This window comes from Dromiciops gliroides, chromosome 1, assembly GCF_019393635.1.
Source record: "Dromiciops gliroides isolate mDroGli1 chromosome 1, mDroGli1.pri, whole genome shotgun sequence".
Taxonomy (NCBI): domain Eukaryota; kingdom Metazoa; phylum Chordata; class Mammalia; order Microbiotheria; family Microbiotheriidae; genus Dromiciops; species Dromiciops gliroides.
This window is the reverse complement of record NC_057861.1, coordinates 388,287,576-388,308,364: the sequence shown is the minus strand read 5'-3', so window position 1 is coordinate 388,308,364 and position 20,789 is coordinate 388,287,576. Positions and strand designations below refer to the sequence as shown.

The window sequence follows — 20,789 nt, the reverse complement described above, 5'->3', positions numbered from 1 at the left end:
CAGTAGTGCAATGTATAGAGCACTGGACCTGGTTCCAATCAGGAAAACCTGAGTTCAAATCTGTGACCCTGGACAAGTCACCTCAGTTTCCTCATCTGTAAAAAGGGAATAATGGTACCTACTCCTTAAGGCTGTTGTAAGGGGAAATGAGATGATGTTTGCAAAATACTTTGCAAACCTTAAAGCGCCATATACATGCTAGGTTTGTTATTGTTATTTCCTTTGTTGTTGATACCTGCCTTAATCAGTATTGTTTTCACTTCCTTTTGATTTTTAAAAAATTTTAATCAATGAAAATCTGCCTTCTCTCCATCCCACCTGCCCCCAACCCAACTCCTATCAAGGCAAAGGTAAAGAAATAAAAACAAAAACCTTGTTACAAACATGTATAATCAAGCAAAACAAATTTCTACATTAGCCATGTCCAAAAAGATAAGTCTCAATCTGCACTCTGAGTTCATCACTTCTGTCCAGATTAACTCAGCCTATGGATTCATTAGCTATTTTCATGGCACAACACATCCCCAACTAATTCCCAGCTTGTAATTAGTTTAAATAGAATTACAACATTTCTGAATAAGAGGAGATCTCAGAAGATAGCTCCTCCAACCTGTACTCAGAGCCGACACTCCCTCTTCAATACCCTTGACGAGCTGTCTTCCAGTCTCCACTCACAGATAGATCCCTGAGGCAACTCATTCCACTTAGGGACAGCCCTCCCAGTTAGGAAGTTTTTCTTAACACTAAATCTAAATCTGTCTCTCTCCAACTTCTATCCATTACTCCAAGTTCTGTCCTCTGAGGGCAAAACTAAGCAAATCTAATCCTTGCACATGACAGCCCTTAAAATACTTGAAGAAGCCATCATGTCCACTCTAAGTACTCTCTTCTTCAAAGCTAAACATTACCAGTTCCTTCAAATAATTATTGGATGGCTTGGTTTTCCAGATTCCGTCCTGGTTAACCCCATCAATCAGTTAGTCAACAAGCATTTAAGCTCTTAATATGTGTTAGGCAGACTGAACTAATTTGGGGGGATTTTTAAAAAAGGAAAAGAAAAAATATATAGTCTCTGCCCTCAAGGAGCTCACATTCTAATAGGGGAGAGAGTATGTAAAAAAAAATTGCCCCTACCAAATATATACCAGTGTAACTAGCAATGGGTGGAAACATAGGCAGAAAGTAAGATTTGAGCTAGGTCTTATAGGAAGCCAGCAAGCAGAGATGAGAAAGGAGAGAGCATTCCAGGCAGAGGTAAGTAAAGCATATGCAGTTTGGAAAGGTAAGAAGGGAACAAGTTGTTAAGAGTTTTAAATATCATGCAGAGGATTGTAGGTTGAATGTTTTAACATAAGTATATGACAATATTTGTCCCCACAAAGTTTAATCTTGTTGGTTTTGGCTCACTGTTAGTGTATCAAGATACTTTTTTTTTCCTTTGGTGAGGCAGTTGGGGTTAAGTGACTTCCCCAGGGCCACACAGCTAGGAAGTGTCAAGTGTCTGAGGCCGAATTTGAACTCAGGTCCTCCTGAATCCAGGGCCGGTGCTTTATCCACTGCGCCACCTAGCTGCCCCCATCAAGATACTTTTGAACCTTGATTCCCAAAATACCTGTTATACCAGAGATAGCTCTTATCCTTAAGTCATTCACAAATTTGATAATTGTTCCTTTCAAGTCACTGATAAAAATGTTGAACAGTACAGGACCAAGTACTGAATTAATTCACTCAACCAGTGTTATGTCTAAAACAGCATGATTTCCAGGAAAGATATGAGAGCCTCACCTAGAAAGTGAGCTTGTGAACAGAGATACACAGATGGATGCAAGAGATTCTATTTGATTATCGATCCTACTTCTATGACAGAACTTGGCAACAGATGGAACATGGGAAGTCAAGGAAAGGGAAGAATCAAAGATGACTCCAAGGTTATGAACCTGAGTGACTGGGAAGATAGTGGTGACCTTAACAGAAATAGAGGAGTATCTCGGTGTTCTGAGGGAGAAAGTATGAGTTTCACTTTGGTCATGGATGAATGAAAGGTGTCAAGAGAATATCCAACTAGAAATGTCCAATAGCCAGTTGATAATGTGAGCCTAGAGTTCAAGGTAGATATTAGGGCTGGATATATAGCTTTGGGAATCATCTGTATATAGAGATGATAACTGAACACATGGGAAAAAATGATTACCAAGGGCAGGAATGAAAAGATAAAAGAAAAGGGTTCAGGACATAGCTTTTTAGGGAATTGGTGGGGGGATCCTACTCTTAGGTACAGAGATGTATGTCTATTCATCAAAGAAGACTAGGAGAGAGCCATGTCATCCAAGCAAAGGGAAGAGAGTATATCTAGGAGGAGAGGGTAATTAGCAGTGTCAAAACTATAGAAAGGTCAAAGAAGGTGAGAATTAAGTCTAGCTTATCAATTTTTGCAGCTGAGAAATCACTGGACACCTTTGAGAATCCAATTCCCTTAGAGTGTTGGACTCAGAAGCCAGATAAGGGACTAAAAAGTCAGTGACTGAGGAAGTGGAAGCAAGTTTAGACAGATTTTTATTGGGGATTGACAATGAAAGGGAAAAGAAATACAGGATAATAGCTTGAGGGCAGAGCAGGGTCAAGTGAAGGTGTTTAAGGATAGGAAAGAACTAAAAATGTTTCAGGACAACAAGGAAGGAACTGGTAGACAGGGAGAGCTTGAAGATGAAACAATGCCTATGCCAAAAGTGGAGGGTACAGGGGTAGGTCTTGAAAAGAGAAAAGAATTTTTTTTGAATCACCACAAGAATAAAAGCAATAAATAATAAATAAGTAGATATGTAAATAAATGAATGAATGAATGAATAGATGAATGAATGGATAAATGAATAAATAAATAAAATAAATATCTCCTCAAAGCAATAATGACCCAAGTGAAATTAGGCAACACAACCTTATAGTAGCCAGTTGGCACACTTGTAGGACTTCATTCAGTAGCTCCAGATGGATGCATTCTTTTTAGTAACCTGGAATCAATTTTATCTGTGCCTGTAAACTTAAACTTTTTTAAAAGCAGCTAAATCATCTCTATCTTGTTGCCTATGTTGATCTCCAATTCTCTTCTAACTAGTATAACAGGCATGCAAGGAAGTACCATACTTGTATATGCTTCCAAATCCTCCCATCAAAATTTGCCAATCCTGTGTCCCATTCTTAACTAATCTAAATAAATGACCCAGGTTAATGTGAAAAAGATATGCCAATGGGTTGATAGTTTACAAAATAGTTTCAGCATTTTGATGGTATAATGGATACGAGGCTGGACTTGGAGTCAGGAAGACCTGAGTTCAAATCCTGCCTCAAATGCTTCTGTGAAAGTTACTTAACTTCTCTCAGTCTCAGTCTTTCCATCTATAAAATGGGGCTGATTATAGGACTTATCTCACAAGGTTATTTACTGTATGTGACTCTAGACAAGTTCCTTAATTTCTGCTAGCCTCAGTTTCCTCATCCAAAAAGTGGGCTAATCATAGCACTTATTTCAGAGTTCTTTTTGAGGATCAAATGAGATAATACGCAAAAAGTACTTTGCAAACTCTAAGGAGCTAAATGTGAGATATTTCATTATCATCATCATCAACTCTGACTGGTAATCTATTTCATCTTCATGACAACTTTTTAGAAACAAAGGCTCACCCCGAAAGGAAATGCTCTAAGAATGGCACTTTCATATATTCTAACAAGTAAGTGAGCAGCTATTGAAGGTAGGTCAGTCTTTTGGTATCTGAAATCATATCACATGGACAACTGCCTACTCTTGGGGAGGCACCTGGATTTAATAAGATCACTGGACTGAATGTTGGTCAATGAGAGTTCTAGTCCTGGTCCCACCCTTCACACGGCTGTAGCACTCTGGGCTAGTCCATTCACTTCTCTACAACTGCACTTATCAATAAAATGGATAGGAACAGGGGACTGTGGACTAGGTCTGGGACTTCATTAGTATAAAGAACTTGAAAGGAAATTCACTCTGCCAGTGAAGGTTGACATCTCTGCAACCTAGACTTAGAGCAGGGATTCTGAGCCTAGGGGGTTCATGGGACTTGTTCGGTTAATGTTTGGTTACTGTATTTGAATATAAATGGTTTTATTTGTAATCTCATGTCTTTTATCCTACATGTTACAAACATTATTCTGAGGTGAGCTCATGGTTCTTGCCAGATATCCAAAGGAATTTGTAGCCCCAGAAAGGTTAAGAACCCTGGTGAAAGGTGCCTAATATCAGTGCTTGTCAAACTCAAATAGAAATGGGGCCTCTCCACAGTACATGAGGATTCCTGTGGACTGCATATTAACTTTAAAAACTCCATATCAACAATACCTAGGTTCTATTATATTTTCATTTATTTTGTTAAATGTTTCCTACTCACATTTTAATTCGGGCTGTACTCTGGAGTTTCAGACTGGATATTTGACAACCTTGCTAAATCACGGAGAGGTTAAATAATATTTAATATTTCTATAGAACTTATTATGTGCCAAACACTGTGCTAAGCACTTTATAATCACTAATTTGATCCTCACAATCACTTTTTGAGGTAGATGCTGTTATTATCCCCATTTTACAGAATAGGAAACTGAGGCAAGCAGCGGTTAACAGACTTGCCCAGGATCACACAGCTAGTAACTGCTTGGGGCTGAAATTGAACTCAGATCTTCCTGACTCCAGGCTAAGAGGCTCTAACCATTTCCCCATCTCCCTGCAGATTAATTTTACCTACAGGAAACACTACTCAATAGACTCCTAGGCTGGGTTTTATTGGAGCATATTATCCAAAATATGTAACCAAATATTTTCAATGACAACTATGTATTTTAAAAAGGCCATCTCAGACAGGCTTGAGAGGGAACCCAAAAGCAAACATGTTTCAATTGTTTTCTGCTAATTTGTTTGTTTCTATTCCATTAAATGCTCTGGGTTTTGTAGAAGATTTTATTCCTTATTTTATATGTTTATTTGGCTATTAGTCTTTGCCAAGAAATTTATAATAAAAGTTTTTTAATGTTAAAAAACTGCATTAATTTTGAGCTGAAAGCAACACAATACAGATCATGAAGGACATTGACAGTATCTCTGCATCAGACTCAAATGCCCCTGCATCAAACAAAATGAGAATGTCCCAGCCTAAGTTTTAGAGAAGTATATGGGTCAACCATGGCATGAGTTTGTCTGAGTTTAGATTAAATCATACACATTCAACAAGCAATTACCTAATTGAATAAGACATGGATAATGTGCACCATTTATCTTGGGGCAGGACTAAGACCTAAAAACTATTTGGCTTTAGAAAGGTGAAAATTCATGTAGTATCTTTGGAGTCTGTAATTGATTTTCAGGCTGTTGCTTTAATGAAAAAAAGGTCTGCATACTAAAGTCTGGGAAAGAGAATTGCTATTTCATGTGATCTTGGTCTGCTAACTTTTCACTTGTCAGGAGTTAAACTATTTTGTGACCTGGAATTTCAAAATCCTGATGTATTTTTTTCTTTTAAAATGGAAGTGATGAATATAGGCTTCAGAGCACAATATTACTTCACTCATCCTAGCAAATTTGGGGAGGGAAATGTGGAGCAGAAAATGAGAAATAGGACTTTTTAATCAGGAGTTGGGGGATAGGGGTCGAGTGGGAGGGAAACAGGAAGGGAAGTGGACAATGAGTGAGAAAATGTATGTGGGGACCACAATTAAGACCTCCTTTTTACATCTGAAAAAATGATGTGTTAGCAATGAAGTATTCAGGCCCTCATTTTATTTATCTTATCTTTTAGGTTTTAACAATACCTTATGCTTTTATATCACAGTCAACTCCAGATATACCCTCTCCAACTAAGTAGGCCTTCCACAAAGAATAACAAAGAATAATGGTTTAACAAAATCGATCATCAAGGTAATCTCTTCTGACAGGTATATAACACTATATACCAATGTCCCCCACCTCTCCAACAAAAGAATGTTATCTTTCCTTTCATCTCTTTTGCCATAGGGCATAATGGTATATAATCAATAAAGTCCTTGAATTAGAATCAAGCAGACCTGAGTTTGAATCTGGTCTCATTCATTTACTATGTGACCCTGGGCACCTAACATTTTTAGCCTGTTTCCTAATCTATAAAATGGGTATAATCGTAGCATCTACTTAACAGGGCTTTGTAAAAGTGACATGAGATGACACATGTAAAGGGCTTTGCAAACTTTAAAGCACTATATCAATACTGACTATTATTATTATTATTATTCTCCAGAGCTAAGGCTGGTCATTATAATTACATAATATTCGGCTTTGTTTTATTGTTCTTTTCAAGTATATTTTTAGAGTCTCTATGTATATTGTTCTTGGTTCTGCTCACTTCACACAAATCAGTTTGTATTTTACACATTTCTCTGAATTCTTTATATTTCTAATTTCTTATGGTGTAATAGTCTTTATGTGTGTGTGTAATAGTCTTTTATTACATTTGAATACCATAATTTTTTCAGCCATCCCCCAATTATGAGGCACCCACTTTGTTTCCAGAATTTGGCTACCACAAAAAGTATTATTGTTCATTTTGGAAATCTAAATAGTCCAGACATAATCATTTCAGTCATTTGTTCAACAAATGTTTATTAAACTTTTTCTATATACAGTCAAATTTGAAGTCCAGAAAAAAAGTTACAAAAGATGGAAATATTTTATAGCTACTAGATGTCTTTGAAAGTTTTTTTTTACCATGCTGTATTGAAGATACTTAAAAACTGTAAATATTTCTTAATGTTTTGATTTCCAACTCTGGGGAACTATGATACTTATATTACTAGTTTAATTTCCTGATACTCTCCAGAGCTTCTTAAAAAGTTAAGATGATAGATAGATAGATAGAAAGATAGATAGATAGATAGATAGATAGATAGATAGATAGATAGATAGATAGATAGATAGATAGATGGCACATATATACTGTTTTTTTCTAATTAAAGTTAATAAGGATTTTGCAAAAGCCCTTGGAGAAACAGACTTGTAGAACCAAGGTTGGAAGTCACCACTAATGAATCCAATTAAGTGACACCTTAATTCTGACTATATTTCACATAAATCCTAATACAGTTAGCAGGCTATTTGTTCAAATGAAATACCTGGACAACCTCTGCTTTCCTCTCTCTGCCCTAGCCAAAATCAAGGCATATTTTGTGGGGCCCTCTTTCTTTCTGCTACCCCTTGTGTACACCTAAAGGTCTAAGGTCAACAGTGCCCAGTAAAGGGTCTAAAAGAGGCCAAACATGGCAAAGTAAAAATAAAAAAACAATCACACCCTTTGACCTAATAATTCTATTGTTGGAAACATATCATGAAATCACTATCAAAACAAACAAAAAAGATTTATATGTTCAAAGGTTGTCTTAGCAGCATTACATGTAATTGAAAAAAAAAACTGAAAATAACCTAAGTTCCAACAATAGAGGAATGGCTAAATAAATCTGTAATACATTAATGTAATGGGAGAGCATAATGCAATTAAGACCAAGGACTGTGAAACCATAAAGAGATATGTCTTTTAAATATGATGGGGGAAAAAAACAGAATCCGAAGAATGGAATTCAACTAACTACAGTCGGACAAGAGGAAAAGTGAATGAGAATACATGTGCAAACAAAGAATCCTGATGGGGCTCAGTGGGAGTGAATAAAAGCTTAAGATGCTTGAAACTTTGAAATTCCTATATCAAGGGAAAAAAATAGGAATGAAGGGGGAACAGTACCTCTAAAATTCAAATTATACAATAAAGCAACAATCATCAAAACTATTTGGTACTGGTTTTAAAAAACACAGGAAAGTATATTAATGGAAATTACTAGATAAGGGAGAATTAGAAACCATTTGACTCAATAAACCAGCAATTGATAAATCCAAGGATATAAATTACTTCTGAAAGAACTATTTTTGATAAGCACTACTGGAAAATGTGGAAAGAGGTTTGGCAGAAATTAAGTTTATACCAACTTCTTATACTACATACCACAAAAATATTAAGATGAATGTCTGACCTGAAAAGTATAGGTCACATCATTTTTTTAAAAATTAGAATAGAAACAGATTAACAGCTTAGTTGTAGTATTGGTTAGTTTTACTGAACTCTCCTTATTCTTTATTTTATTCTTTGTTATGATAAATGGCTGTCTGAGCATGGTGGGGAAAGGATATATTTGTAAATAAAGATGACATAAAAACAAAAGACAATAAAAATTTTAAGGAAATGTTTTCATTCGTATTTAAGTAGTTTCTTAAAGTTTTGTTGATTGTATGATCAACATATTTGATGTTGTTTTTAAGGAAATATTTATTTAAAAATTTTTAAGGGGGCTCCTGGATCACTTTCATGGCTTTTTTTGCTAGTGTCATTGCCTTGAGCCACCTGAACTTCTAGGTTCCCCCTTCTTGACCTCCTTCCATAGCAGCTTTATAGTATTGCCTTATTAGCTGTCAGCATACATGGCTTACTTCAACTTCTTATGAATTCTACAACTTAGTCTTACTCTACACCTTCCAGACAGTACTACTCCTTCAAGATTACCTCTTCCTATGGTAAAGTTTCCTCCCAAGTGGGAGGAATCTAAGGAATCTAAGATCATAGTCTCTAATTTACTCCCTTTGGGAAAAGGATTTTGGGAAACTAAAGTCAAAAATGTGGGTAAACCAGATCTTCAGGGGTTTTCCTGGGGTACTAGAAAAAAACAAATGGCTTTCTCTATTATCACTAGCTGAATTTGAATGGAAACCTCTGCTGCCACCACAATTTTTTCAGTACAGTTCCTTCTAGGTCAACTATGATTTTTATCTATACACCTATTTGTCCATTGAAAGACAGTCATTTCCATGGACAGTAAAGCAGGCAGTGGTGGGAGCTGTCCAGCTGCAGTGAATTTGTAGGAAGCTAAGGGAAAAGATCCCATAAAAATAAACATAAGCCTGAAGTAAGTTGAAAGGAGTAAATGGAGCAAACTTCTTACAGAACTCAGGCCTTCATTGCTACCTCAGTATTTAATTCTGCTGCCTTTCTGTGGACCATATCTCTTCACATATCACCACACACTCTGTTTTATCTACTGAAGCTAACTTTCAATCTGGACACTGTATCTGGCCATTAAAGTAGGTACCTTATGACTCTGATTCAATGCCCACCTCAGATGCTTCTAGGCCATGCCTGAGTGGGAGCCTCCTGGGTAAGGCCTTTCCTCACTCCCCCAACTAGGGAGATTAAACTAAAAACATAGCTTAAATAATATTCATTGATTTTTTAGCTCCACTCCAAACCTAGCCCTAGCCCTAGCCAGAGGCAAAGTCAGGAGGATGAGTATACTATCCTGTCACTACTGACACCAACAGGACCAGCTGCCTACCATCAATTTACACAAAAGTGCCCCATCAGGTAAAGAAAAATCATGAAAATGCCAATAGCCAGCATGAGCCTGAAGTAACAAGTTATGACTGTTCCTGAATCACCACCAAATCAACCTATCCTTGGAAAATACTGATAATAGGAATTATAGTCCCTTTCCAATTGTATAACATCTCTTTATGTTTTAAGAGCTTTAAGTTCTTAGATATTTAAGTTGATTTCCTCAAAATCATCTACTGTTCTATGTTTCCAAATGCAAGGTCCACTGGGACAATCCCTTCCTAGATCAAATAATACAGCCTACAGAAAGTCTATAATGTTTGAAGAATCTTTGACTCTCAGAGGATATGAGGTCATCTGTACTCTCTCACCAACTTGAAGGATATAGTCATGTGCTGGCAAAAATTTTAACAACTGGCTCTCCAGGGTAAAAATGTGTGCAAGACATACTTTTAAAGTTTAATTTGTATTATTAACATTTTCTATATCACTTTCTTAAGTCTAGACAATCAAGCAAATAATAATAAATCAAGCCCTGATTTGTAGCATTTGCCAATTTCCAAGGTGTAAATGCTCACACCAAAAAGTTAACAGTCTCCACCAGTATACCACTAGTAGCACCAAAAAAAAGAACATCCTGGGAGCTCGTGACATAAGTGGATACTCCAGAAAATGCCTCGGAATTCCATGGAACCTAGCCCAACAAACTTGGCTCCCCAAACTAAAGAAAAATTCTCTGGCAGGAGGGGTCATATTGCGAAGAACTCCCTATGGTCCTAGCCCCTTTATCCTTTGTCCATCAGAATTCAAGTATACATAAAGGCCTCAGCTTCTTCCTATGCCCACAATTCCTACCTGTGAACATTTTGGATCAGATTGGATCATAAATTTAGATCAGGGAGCTCTACATCACTATACATGGTGATCAAGAACCATAAAAATAGGTGAGAGGGCAAACATTCCTAAAGAAAGATCAGGCTCACTCCATTATTTCTATCACCAGTGCTACTGACCTCCTAGATGCTTATCCACCTTGATACTTGGGATCTTCATAAACTGACTCCTTTCTGTTCTGGTCTTGAATACCTGCCTAATCCTCTGACCCTACCTACCTGATCCCTCAAACCCTGCCTGATGTACCAAGATGGCCTGAATATATCTAACTCAACACAACCATGCCTTGGAATGGGTATAGAATAGAAATCAACTCCTATGTATTATCACTGTATTACAAGTATGTCCCAATGGATGAATAAAACAAGACTTCCTCCCAGCTCTGTAAAGAAATTTGATCACTCAAACCTGAGTCCCCAGAGAACTGCATTATAGAGTTTGACATACATGCTATGAAATTCTCACTAAACATCTTCCATGTGTCATCCAAGGTGCAAATCTTCTTGTAGTTTTCAGTTCAAGTCAAAAAAGGTTACTTTACAAGATCAAGTAGACAGCAGCACTTTTAAAAGGGTTCAAGGTGACTCACTGTGATTCCATATAAATTTGATTTTAATTTTATCTAATTCCATAAAGAAGTTCTTTGGCACTTTGACAATACATTAAATACATAAATTAATTTGGGCAACACCGCCATTTTTACTACATTAATCTGACCCATTAATGAACCTGTTAATGTCTATTCAATTAATTAGGTTCTCCTTTATTTTAGTCATTATAGTTTTCTAGTTATCCTATAGGGCCTATGTATTCTTAGATAAGTTAATTCCTAAAAATTCAATCATTTCTGTTGTTACAAAATGACCCACTATGGTTATAATCAAATACTTGTAGGACACTAAAATGAAGCTATGGTCACTCACCTAACTAATATTAATCAAATAAAGGAGGAAGGAATCATTACCCATATTCCTAAATGCTAAATACTTGCTTACCTGAAACACCACAATGAGAGTGATCATACAGATGCCTTTGTTGAAGGGTAGACTTTTTGTAAACAACATGAGGGTGGCCATTTTCATAACTAAAATGTTTAGAATCTTCTGTAGCATTCCTCAAAGGCTCAATAAAATATTCCTCATCTTCTGTAGCAATAACACCATGCTAAAAGGAAAAGGGAAAACAAAAACACAGGTCCAAATGGTTTCCCCAAAATATCAAAAGCGTACACATTACACGCCAGAAGTATTTGTTTCTATCCTCCCCCAAGAGAAAAGAGAATAAATATCACACATATTCTCGAGGCAGATCTAATGGAGTCTCTTTAGAAACTCTCTGCACTTAATCTAACACTCTCTCTCCCTACCCCTCTAAATCTTCCCCACCTTTTATTATGGCTCTCATTGGTAAAGTCATCTCTGACTGAAAGTACAGTGGTTTCCCTCCTCCAAGCTCTTACAGTAATGATTATCTCTACAATTCATTTGGCAACTAATGGTGCACTACTTTGCAAATGCTTATTATGCTGTGCCATGTAACCCCTCTTGAATTCAGGGATGATAATGGGGTTTTTTTTTCCTTTGTATTCCTTATAAGGCACAGGGCTTTACACATGGTTTGTCCTTTATAAATCTTTGTTGTATTATATTGTAATATACTTTTTCCACTGCTATTTTGAATTTCTTTAAATCCTATACAATTAACCTTTCACTTGACTGCCTTTCACAATAATAAAAGTTCTTTGAAGGGTAACAGCTCTTCGAAGACTGAAAGTGTTTTGCAAACCCTTAAGGCATTACATGAATGGGGTTATTTCTATTATTATTAAAACAAGAAACATACCAGATAGTAGGCATTCAAAAATATTTGTTGATTTAATTTTTTTGTACAGAAACAAGATAAGAAAAGTGAATACAGAGTAGAAGTAAGAACTTCTGTCACTGTATAAGGGGGTAATTTTTACCAAAGTACAGCAAGTGGGAAACACACTTCTAGCATCATGAAGAGAGTGATGGATGAGATGCTCTAGTGGAAAGAGAATCAGGATTTATGTTCAAATTCTTTCTCACTTACTAGCTATGTGAACCTGTGTCATTTAACCACTGAAGCCCTCAGTTTTCTCAATTATAAAAGAAAGAAGTTTGACTATGTTCTCTATGCTCCTTATTCTAAGTCTTTCTGCTTAGTGGCAAAACCATGAAACATAAGTCCCTGGACCTCAGTTTTCTCCACTGTAAAATAAAGGGATTGCATGATGTCAAAGGTGACTACTGGTTCTCAACTTAGGATGAATCTAGAAAGTTCAGGAAGATCAGCATTACTCAAGTACATAGAATAAGTACCAATCAGGCCTACACTGAGGCAATGGGGTAACCACCTACAGATTTAAGGAGTTCTAAAAAGGTACCTTTGTCCCAGGATGCCTTCCTCCTGACCTTCCTTATCAAATGAAATAATATTTGTAAAGTACTTAGCATGGTGCCCTGCACATAGTATATTCTTAATATATACTTGTTCCTTTTCTCTTCCCATTAGGGATCCTTTACTAAAGTAAAGAACTGGAGGCATGGAAGAGTAGACCTACTACCTGTCATTCCCAGTGAGGAAAATCCCTTCACAAATGTAGATCATCAACTGTTCTGAAATTTTTAGCAGTAGAAAGTTGCCTAAGTGTACACAGTGGTCAAGTGACTTGTCCAGGTTCATACATCAAATACGTGTGAGAAGCAAGACTTGAACCCAAGCCTTCTTGACTCCAAGGCCAGCTCTCTATCCATAGAGACCATAATTCTACACAAATATAGTCCTGTGATATAGTGGAAAGAATATCAGATTTGAAGTCAGAGAAACTGGGCTCTCTGCTACCTTAAAGAAGTAATTTCATTCTATTGTCCTGCATATCCTCACACTGAGGATGTTTAACTGGATAGTTTAATAACCATTTTTTGGTGTCAGGGACCCCTGTGAGGATGGGGTGAAGCCTATTGATCTGTCCTCAGAATGTTTTTAAATGCACAACACAAAATACGTAAGATTACAAATGAAAACAATGATATTGAAATACAGTTATAAAAATATTTTTTAAAAGTTTATGTACTAGACATGTACCTGGGGGCAGTCAGGTGGCGCAGTGGATAAAGCACCGGCCCTGGATTCAGGAGGACCTGAGTTCAAATCCAGATTCAGACACTTGACACTTACTAGCTGTATGACCCTGGGCAAATCACTTAACCCTCGTTGCCCCACCCTCTCCCCAAAAAAAGTTTATGTACCTCAGGTTAAGAACCCCTGAACTATACTATCTAGAAGGTGCTTAGAATGTCCCTTGTATAAGTGTTACATCTTATACAAATCCTATGTAATCTTATATAAGTTAATTTCCAAAAATCTGAATGTTTTTGTTATTAGTAGAAAATAGCCCAATATGATTATAATAAAATGCTTTTCAGGACACTGAAATAAAATGTGGATAATACCCAGCTATGCATGATTTTCTCAGAATTATTTCCAATGGGGCAGCTAACTAAGAGCAGCTCCTTTAGGAATGGGACAGAGTAGAATAAGTTAGTAAGGGGAAAGAAAAAGAAATTGGTCCAGAGAATAAAGAATTACCCCCCCAAGAAGGGCTCATTTAAGTGGGGCACAGCTGTCTCGTGAGTGGCAGGAGTTTCAAAAGGACAGGGTAGGGGTTATGACTAGGGAAGCATGGCACACATGAAATGGGAAGAAAAGCCAAGCAAGCAAACAAAACTGAGGTGACCACAGATAGCTGTGGCCAGAGAAAAAGCCGGAGATCCAATGTTTGTGCAAATGTTCATAATTTAGAGTATGGAGTGAACTGAGTGCAGTAAGAGTCAACTAATACACTACCAGGAGCAAGCATGGAACCTGATATGCAAGCAAGTGAGGAAGACTCCTTATGTGCTTCCTGTCCAGGAACAGAATGAGTATCCAGATGTGGCTGGACCTAAGTCCTCAAGCAGATGGATACAAGTAGGTAAATTTATATAGTGCAAAGGAATAAAAAAGCATGGAAGTTAACAATACATTCCTTCTTATCTTATATTTAAAAGGAATGGCAAGTTGTATGGAGTAGATTTGCAGTTTCATGTGCAATCATCTTTTTTATTATACCATGCTATGTAAATGCTTGTTTTATTCCATAAATTAAAAATAAAATATTTTTAGAAAGGAATGTTCTCACTCTTCCTTGCACTATTCAACATTTTTACCATATGCACAGATTTGGGCTCTATGTCTTGCTCTGTTTCCTTCTATCAGAGGTCCAATCTCCCTGATTGGATAGGAAAATAATTAGGTTCCAAGTACTGTTCCTATTTCTTTTTTTCCCCTTAAATAATGTCAGATTCTTTATCATTGATCAAGGCTGCTGATTCTTATCAACTTGGCTAATGACTTAAGGAGACTCAAGACAGCTTTAGAATTGAAATTATTTACTATTATTGACTCAAAAGACAAGGCAAGGAGCCTCCCCATTAGACTATTTGGTAGGGATGATGCAGCCCCTGTTCTCCATTTCAATCCCTTCATCAGGTAGAGATGCTGCTTTTTTCCATCTAAACAACCCTCTGCCACACTACTGACAAAAACAGAGGCCAGCTTCATTGCTCTTATAAGTAATAGTCCTTCTATTCCATTTAGGGTAACTGAGCTACTGGCAAATATGGTGGCCACTTTAATCTGTTGCTGATAAAGTTTACTTAGAATCCGCTTCAGGAACACAAGGGTGGGGGACAATTCGTGACTCCAGAAAACTAATACTGAAGCATACTTCCTCCCTCTTGGCAGAGAGGTGATGGACTAGAGGTGCAGAATGAGAGACAGTTCCAAATATCAATATCTTTTACTTCAATATATTCTTTGCTACAGAGAAGAGTCTCTTGGGGCAGGTGGAATGAGTATGTGGGTTATGAGAGACACAAAAAGTATCATCAAACCATTTGAAAAGTGTACACTAGAATACAGAAATATGTTTTGCATGACTTTACATGTATAATGGGTATCGTATTGCTTGCCTTCTCAATGACTGGGGAAGAGGCATGAGGAAGGGGAGGACTTGGAACTGAAAATGTTTTAAATGATTTTTTTTTTTTTTTGGGCAGGGCAATGGGGGTTAAGTGACTTGCCCAGAGTCACACAGCTAGTACGTGTCAAGTGTCTGAGGCCGGATTTGAACTCAGGTATTCCTGAATCCAGGGCCGGTGCTTTATCCACTGCACCACCTAGCCGCCCCCTAAATGAATTTTTTAAGTGCATATTAGAAAAGTTCATTAAGGGAACACAAATAGGGAAATTCTGCAAATACTATGTTAAATTTAATAAATGCTTTTTAAAAAAACCTTCATGCAATCTTCTTTTTTGGTTGTTTTTTTTTCTGTAAACTGAAACGTTCATGTTTGTCCATGATTAAGCTCATGATACATAATTTTAAAAGGAAATTTTTAAAAATATAAACATGGATACAAGTGTCTCATCAGTTTTACTACTCCTACCAGGGCAAATGGCTAATAATATGAGGATGGACATTGGATGAACAAAGAAAATCAATTTCACTAATGGAATTGGGTGGGAGGAGGTGAAAGAAGAAAAGAAAGGAACCGCTTTATTCCCTGTTTCATAATTATAGGCTACTGACATGGTGCACAATTCCATTAGAATCACTGTCTAGATGCCTTTCTCAATAAATGAAGTCAAGGGATGTGAGCAGGAATCTGCATTCTGATCTCTATGAGACTGACCTGGTCCTTTTATAAGGGACTCTGAGGTGATCTTGGGGATTGGCATCAGTGAGGTGGATTCTGAATCCACAATGAAAGGTTCTGGTATTCGGGTGCTCTGGTGGAAACGTTGAACTGTGACAGCAAGCTCTGAAATTCATATTGAGAACTCTGGCTCTACCCTCTCTAGCATGAGATTGTCAAAGAAAGCTTTGGGTTCGTGGAAGATCTGGATGAAATACTGGCTTTGAGGGACAGGCAGATATATACTTTCGAAAGTTAATGTTAATTCCTAGGAGAGTAAAGTTGCCTGCCATTTCTAAGTACTACAAACACCAGAGTCGGCCCTTTAATAAAACCAATAGAATCTATGTGAATCTGCCTGATCTATGGCAGCTAAGTGGTGTAGGAGAGAGAGAGAGGGAAGGGAGGGAGGGAGGAAGTGGGAGAGAGAGAGAAAGGGAGGGAAGAAGGGAGGGAGAGAGAGAGCGAGAGAGAGAGGGACAGAGAGAGAGAGAGAGAGAGAGAGAGAGAGAGAGAGAGAGAGAGAGAGAGAGAGAGAGAGCGAGCGAGCACTAGACCAGGCTTCAGTGATTATGATCTTCCTTGAGAACACTCAGTATTTGATTTTTCTCTTTATATTACCAGTGCTTATCATATAGTACATGCTTACTATAGCTTGTTGAATGCAACAGGGCCCAGATCTCTAGAGTTAAGGGAAAGCAGGATATGGTTTTTGAGATTCAAGGAGAAGTTGGTAAGTCTCTGAAAACACCTCAACATAAAGAGTATTTTCCAAATTCTCTGAAGTTGCTTCAAGAGGTTCAGATTTCCAGGACTCAGGAGACCCAGCTGGCAGAGTGCTCTTTCTACCTGATGTGGAGGGAGGATGTTCAACAGACATCTAAGGTCTAAGTGACCAAGAAAGAAGTCTTCCCAGGCTAGAACAATACAGCTAAGGTTGGAGTCCTGGGCTGCAGCATGGAATCACAGGGTGATTTCCAGGTGTGAGAGCAGGCCAGAGATGCTGAGCTGAAGGCCACTGCAATGGCACACTGCATGCCAGGTGGTGGATGCCATGTGCAAGGAGGGCTAGAATTGAAAAAGCATCATCCTTACCGAGTGATTATTCCACACCAGCCCCTGCGCTAACCAAGGATGCCAAAAAAAGGCAAAAAATGAACCCTGGTCCTCAAGAAACTCACATTCTAATGGATGTCATACAGATTCTGGAAGGTAGAGTAAGACAAGTCCAAACTCCACATAACAGTCAAAACCTGGGAGAATTGCAGAAGTTGAAGCAGTGGCACAAGGCAGATGGCCAAAGAGCCAGGAAGTCAGCAACCAGCAGACTTTATGGAGTAAAATTGTGGGAAGAGATGAACTGTCCCAGTAGCAAGCAGGCAGCCCTCATCCTAAGCCACCTCCTAAAGCCCTGCTTCCTGACTCATGGGCTTCTTAGGTGCTTTTCTTATATGTGCCCTTGCAGGCCAGAGTTGGAACTGCTTCTCAAAGAGGGGCTCCGCCTAAGCCCATAGGGGCAGGACAAGAAAGCACTCCTGGCAGAAGTGGGACAATATATAGTGACAATCCCTATGCAGGCCTTGGGCAGCTGAGGAACAGACTGCGCATGCTAGTTACCAGCAAGGGAAGGAAGGGGCTGGGAGGGAGAGAATGGTATAGAATGAGGGTAGATAAAATCCACTTATTTCAGAGTTGGCCCTGGATATAACAATGCAGATAGGTACTGGAGTATGATGAGTGGACCAGAAATCTGGGAGCTTGGAGGGTGTCTTTCAATATGTGTGTGACCCTGGACAAGCCAAGAAGACCTGGGTTCAAGTCCCAAATAACACATACTTAGCTGGGTGACGCGTCACCTCCCAATACTCTAGACAACTCTCTAAGACTTTAAGTTACAGAGAAGGTACACTGGCAAAGGAGTTTCCTCCTCTGGAAGCTCCTAATCCAATGAAATCACAAACTTGATTGCTAGTTCTTCCATAAAAAATGTATAATACCATACACCTTATCCTGTCAGAGTATTGAGATTCAGAGTATCATGAGACATTATGAGATAATGTATGGGAAAGTACTTTAAAAACCATGAAAGTACTTAAGGAAGCATGGTCTTTAAGAAGCATGAGAGGCAGTGTAGGGTAGTGGATAGAGAGCTAGCCAGGAGGACCTAGGCGGGGTCATATCCCACCTCTCACACATATTGGCTGTGTTACCTTGGATAAATCACTTAGCTTCTAAGTGCTCTAGGCAACTAAGACTATAAATTGCAGACAGGGCGTCATTTTGCATGAATAACCTATGCCCATTTAAATCCCAATCCCTCTCCCTGCCCCTAATAATAAGCATGCCTGTGCTCTGAAATGCCTAAGAAGGATTCTCCTGCTATATGACCCTTCCCCTTCTGCAAGCCACATCACTTAGTTCTGGTGAGGCATTAAATGGATGAGATTTTTTTTTTCTTGAAACAATCTCTTCACAAGAATACTTGAGCATTACACATGATTTATAGGCATTAATAGGGATGCCAAACTTGGTTGAGGACTGAGCACAGTTCTTCCTTATGGTAACTCACATCTTCCATCTAAATGAGAATGTTTACAACAGAGATTTATTTTGGACAAATGTTATTCAAAGCAACAACTCACTGTTTTGAATATAAATGCAACATCCTAATAAACACTACTTATTTAGGAAGAAACTCATGATAAATGTATACAACATGTCATCTACATAAGAATCTTATCCTCTTAAGGCCAAATCTTACCCAGATATTTAAATCATGATTCTGACTGATTGTTCATGCCAAAAATTTCTGTAGAAAACAGAAAAATCTGTCTTGCTTCTCTGTTTAATAAGCATAAATTTAGAGAGGGGGAGTGAGGGAGGGAGAGAGAGAAAAAAAGAGGGAATATATAGAACATTCATTCAGTGTTGCCAGACACTGTGTTAAACGCTTGGAGCACAAATACAAGCAAATAAGACACTCTCTGCCTTCAGGGAGCTTACATGCTATTAAGGGAAGGAAACAGATCAAGGGGCACTGGGCAGTGGATTTAGCATAGGTAGCATGGTTTAGAAAGGACTCAAGTTTCTCAAATCCTTTTCTTCTTATGTGACTTCTTAGCCATGATGAGAGGAGAATAACAATATAGCTAAGTGAAGTTAGGGAAATCAGAGACTTCTGGAAAATATGTTATGCATGGGCAATATCTGTCATTTCCTACTTGTAGGAAGCAGTAAGGAATTTGTGGATATGAGCAAGTGTGTGATCTTGGGCAACTCATTTCCCTTCTCTGGGGTTTAGTTGCCCTGTTTAAGCTCAGTCTCTAAGGTCCCTTTCAATTCAATTCAAACTATGAGCCTATAGTGATTTACTAAGTACCTAGTACAGGCATGCAACAGACAACATGATATAATGGATAAAGGACTGGTCAGAGTCAGAAGGGCCTAGGTTTCTGCCCTACCTCTGGCATACTAGCTGTGTCACCATGGACAAGGCATTTAACTTCTCAATGCCCTCTCCAAGGCAGCTCTCCAGGACTACAAGTTCCAGATGAGTTATTGATCTGCATGGTTGGATGGAGTTTCCATATCAAGAGTACCCCACACTCATGAAATCACAACTTCCCACTTTAAAAATCCCCTCACCCAATAATGTGCCAGGCACTGTTCTAGGTGTTGGGGATACAAAGACCAAAACAGTTCCTACCTTCAAGGAGCTTAAAATTTACTGGGGAGAACACCCTAACATTGCAAGCCCTAACAATCTATGACTATAATTGATTCAACAGCCACCAAAATAAACTAGATTGCAAGCTTTATGAGAGCAAATGCTATATGTTGCCTAAACGTTATACCTCTGTCGAATTTGCTTAACTCAATTATGAACCAAATATTTCTTTACTGCTGGGGTTGCAATGGACCCAGGTGCCCAATATTTTTGCTATATATTTAGATCTGTCCTGTAAGTATAATTAAGATTTACCTTTAACTTTTAGATGAGAATTTTATGTCAGAAGTAACATTATTATACTGGCATTTGCATATTTACTTTTTTAAGGGCTAAACTCTAAGCTCTTATTAAATTAGAACTCAAGCAGTCATGAGCCATATGTATTTTCAACCCCTAGAACTCACTAAGAGGGAAGGGAAAGAGAAGGGACAGGAACAAGCATTTATTAAGTGCCTACTATGTGCTAGAAGCTTTACAAATATCATCTCATTTGATCTCATTTTAAAAAGTAATGTCATGGGGCAGCTAGGTGGTACAGTGGATAGAGCACCAGCCCTGGAGCCAGAGGGATCTAAGTTCAAATGTGACCTCAGACACTTGACACTTACTAGCTATGTGACCCTAGGCAAGTCACTTAACCCCAATTGCCTCACTTAAAAAAAAAAAAAGTAATGTCATACAGTGGATTTTGAGGGAGGACCCCTAGGCTGGAATCCCAGTTCTACTATGCATTACCGTTGTGCCCATTAGCAAATCATGGAAGCTTTCCAGGTTTCCTTTCCTTAGCCATAAAAAGAGGGGATTAGAATAGATGACCTCTAAGATCTAAGATCTTTCACAGAAAATCGCACCCCCCCCCAAAAAAAGTGATCTTCCTCACCTCAGTCAATTTTCTTTATATTTGAAGAGTGTCTTTCTGACAAAACAAAGGTACCCCAAAATATCTGACACAGTGAAATCCAGACAAGAAACCTGTCTGAACAGATCATT

The 20,789-nt window shown here is 38.1% G+C and overlaps 1 protein-coding gene across 1 annotated transcript in view; it reads right to left on the bottom strand.

The window, feature by feature from the left end:
• Positions 1 to 20,789, bottom strand: part of ADAMTS6 (ADAM metallopeptidase with thrombospondin type 1 motif 6) — a 349,111-nt gene that overhangs the window by 313,459 nt on the left and 14,863 nt on the right. The window contains 1 exon segment of the mRNA XM_043970648.1: positions 11,303 to 11,471. Coding sequence (XP_043826583.1) covers positions 11,303 to 11,471 — 169 coding nt within the window.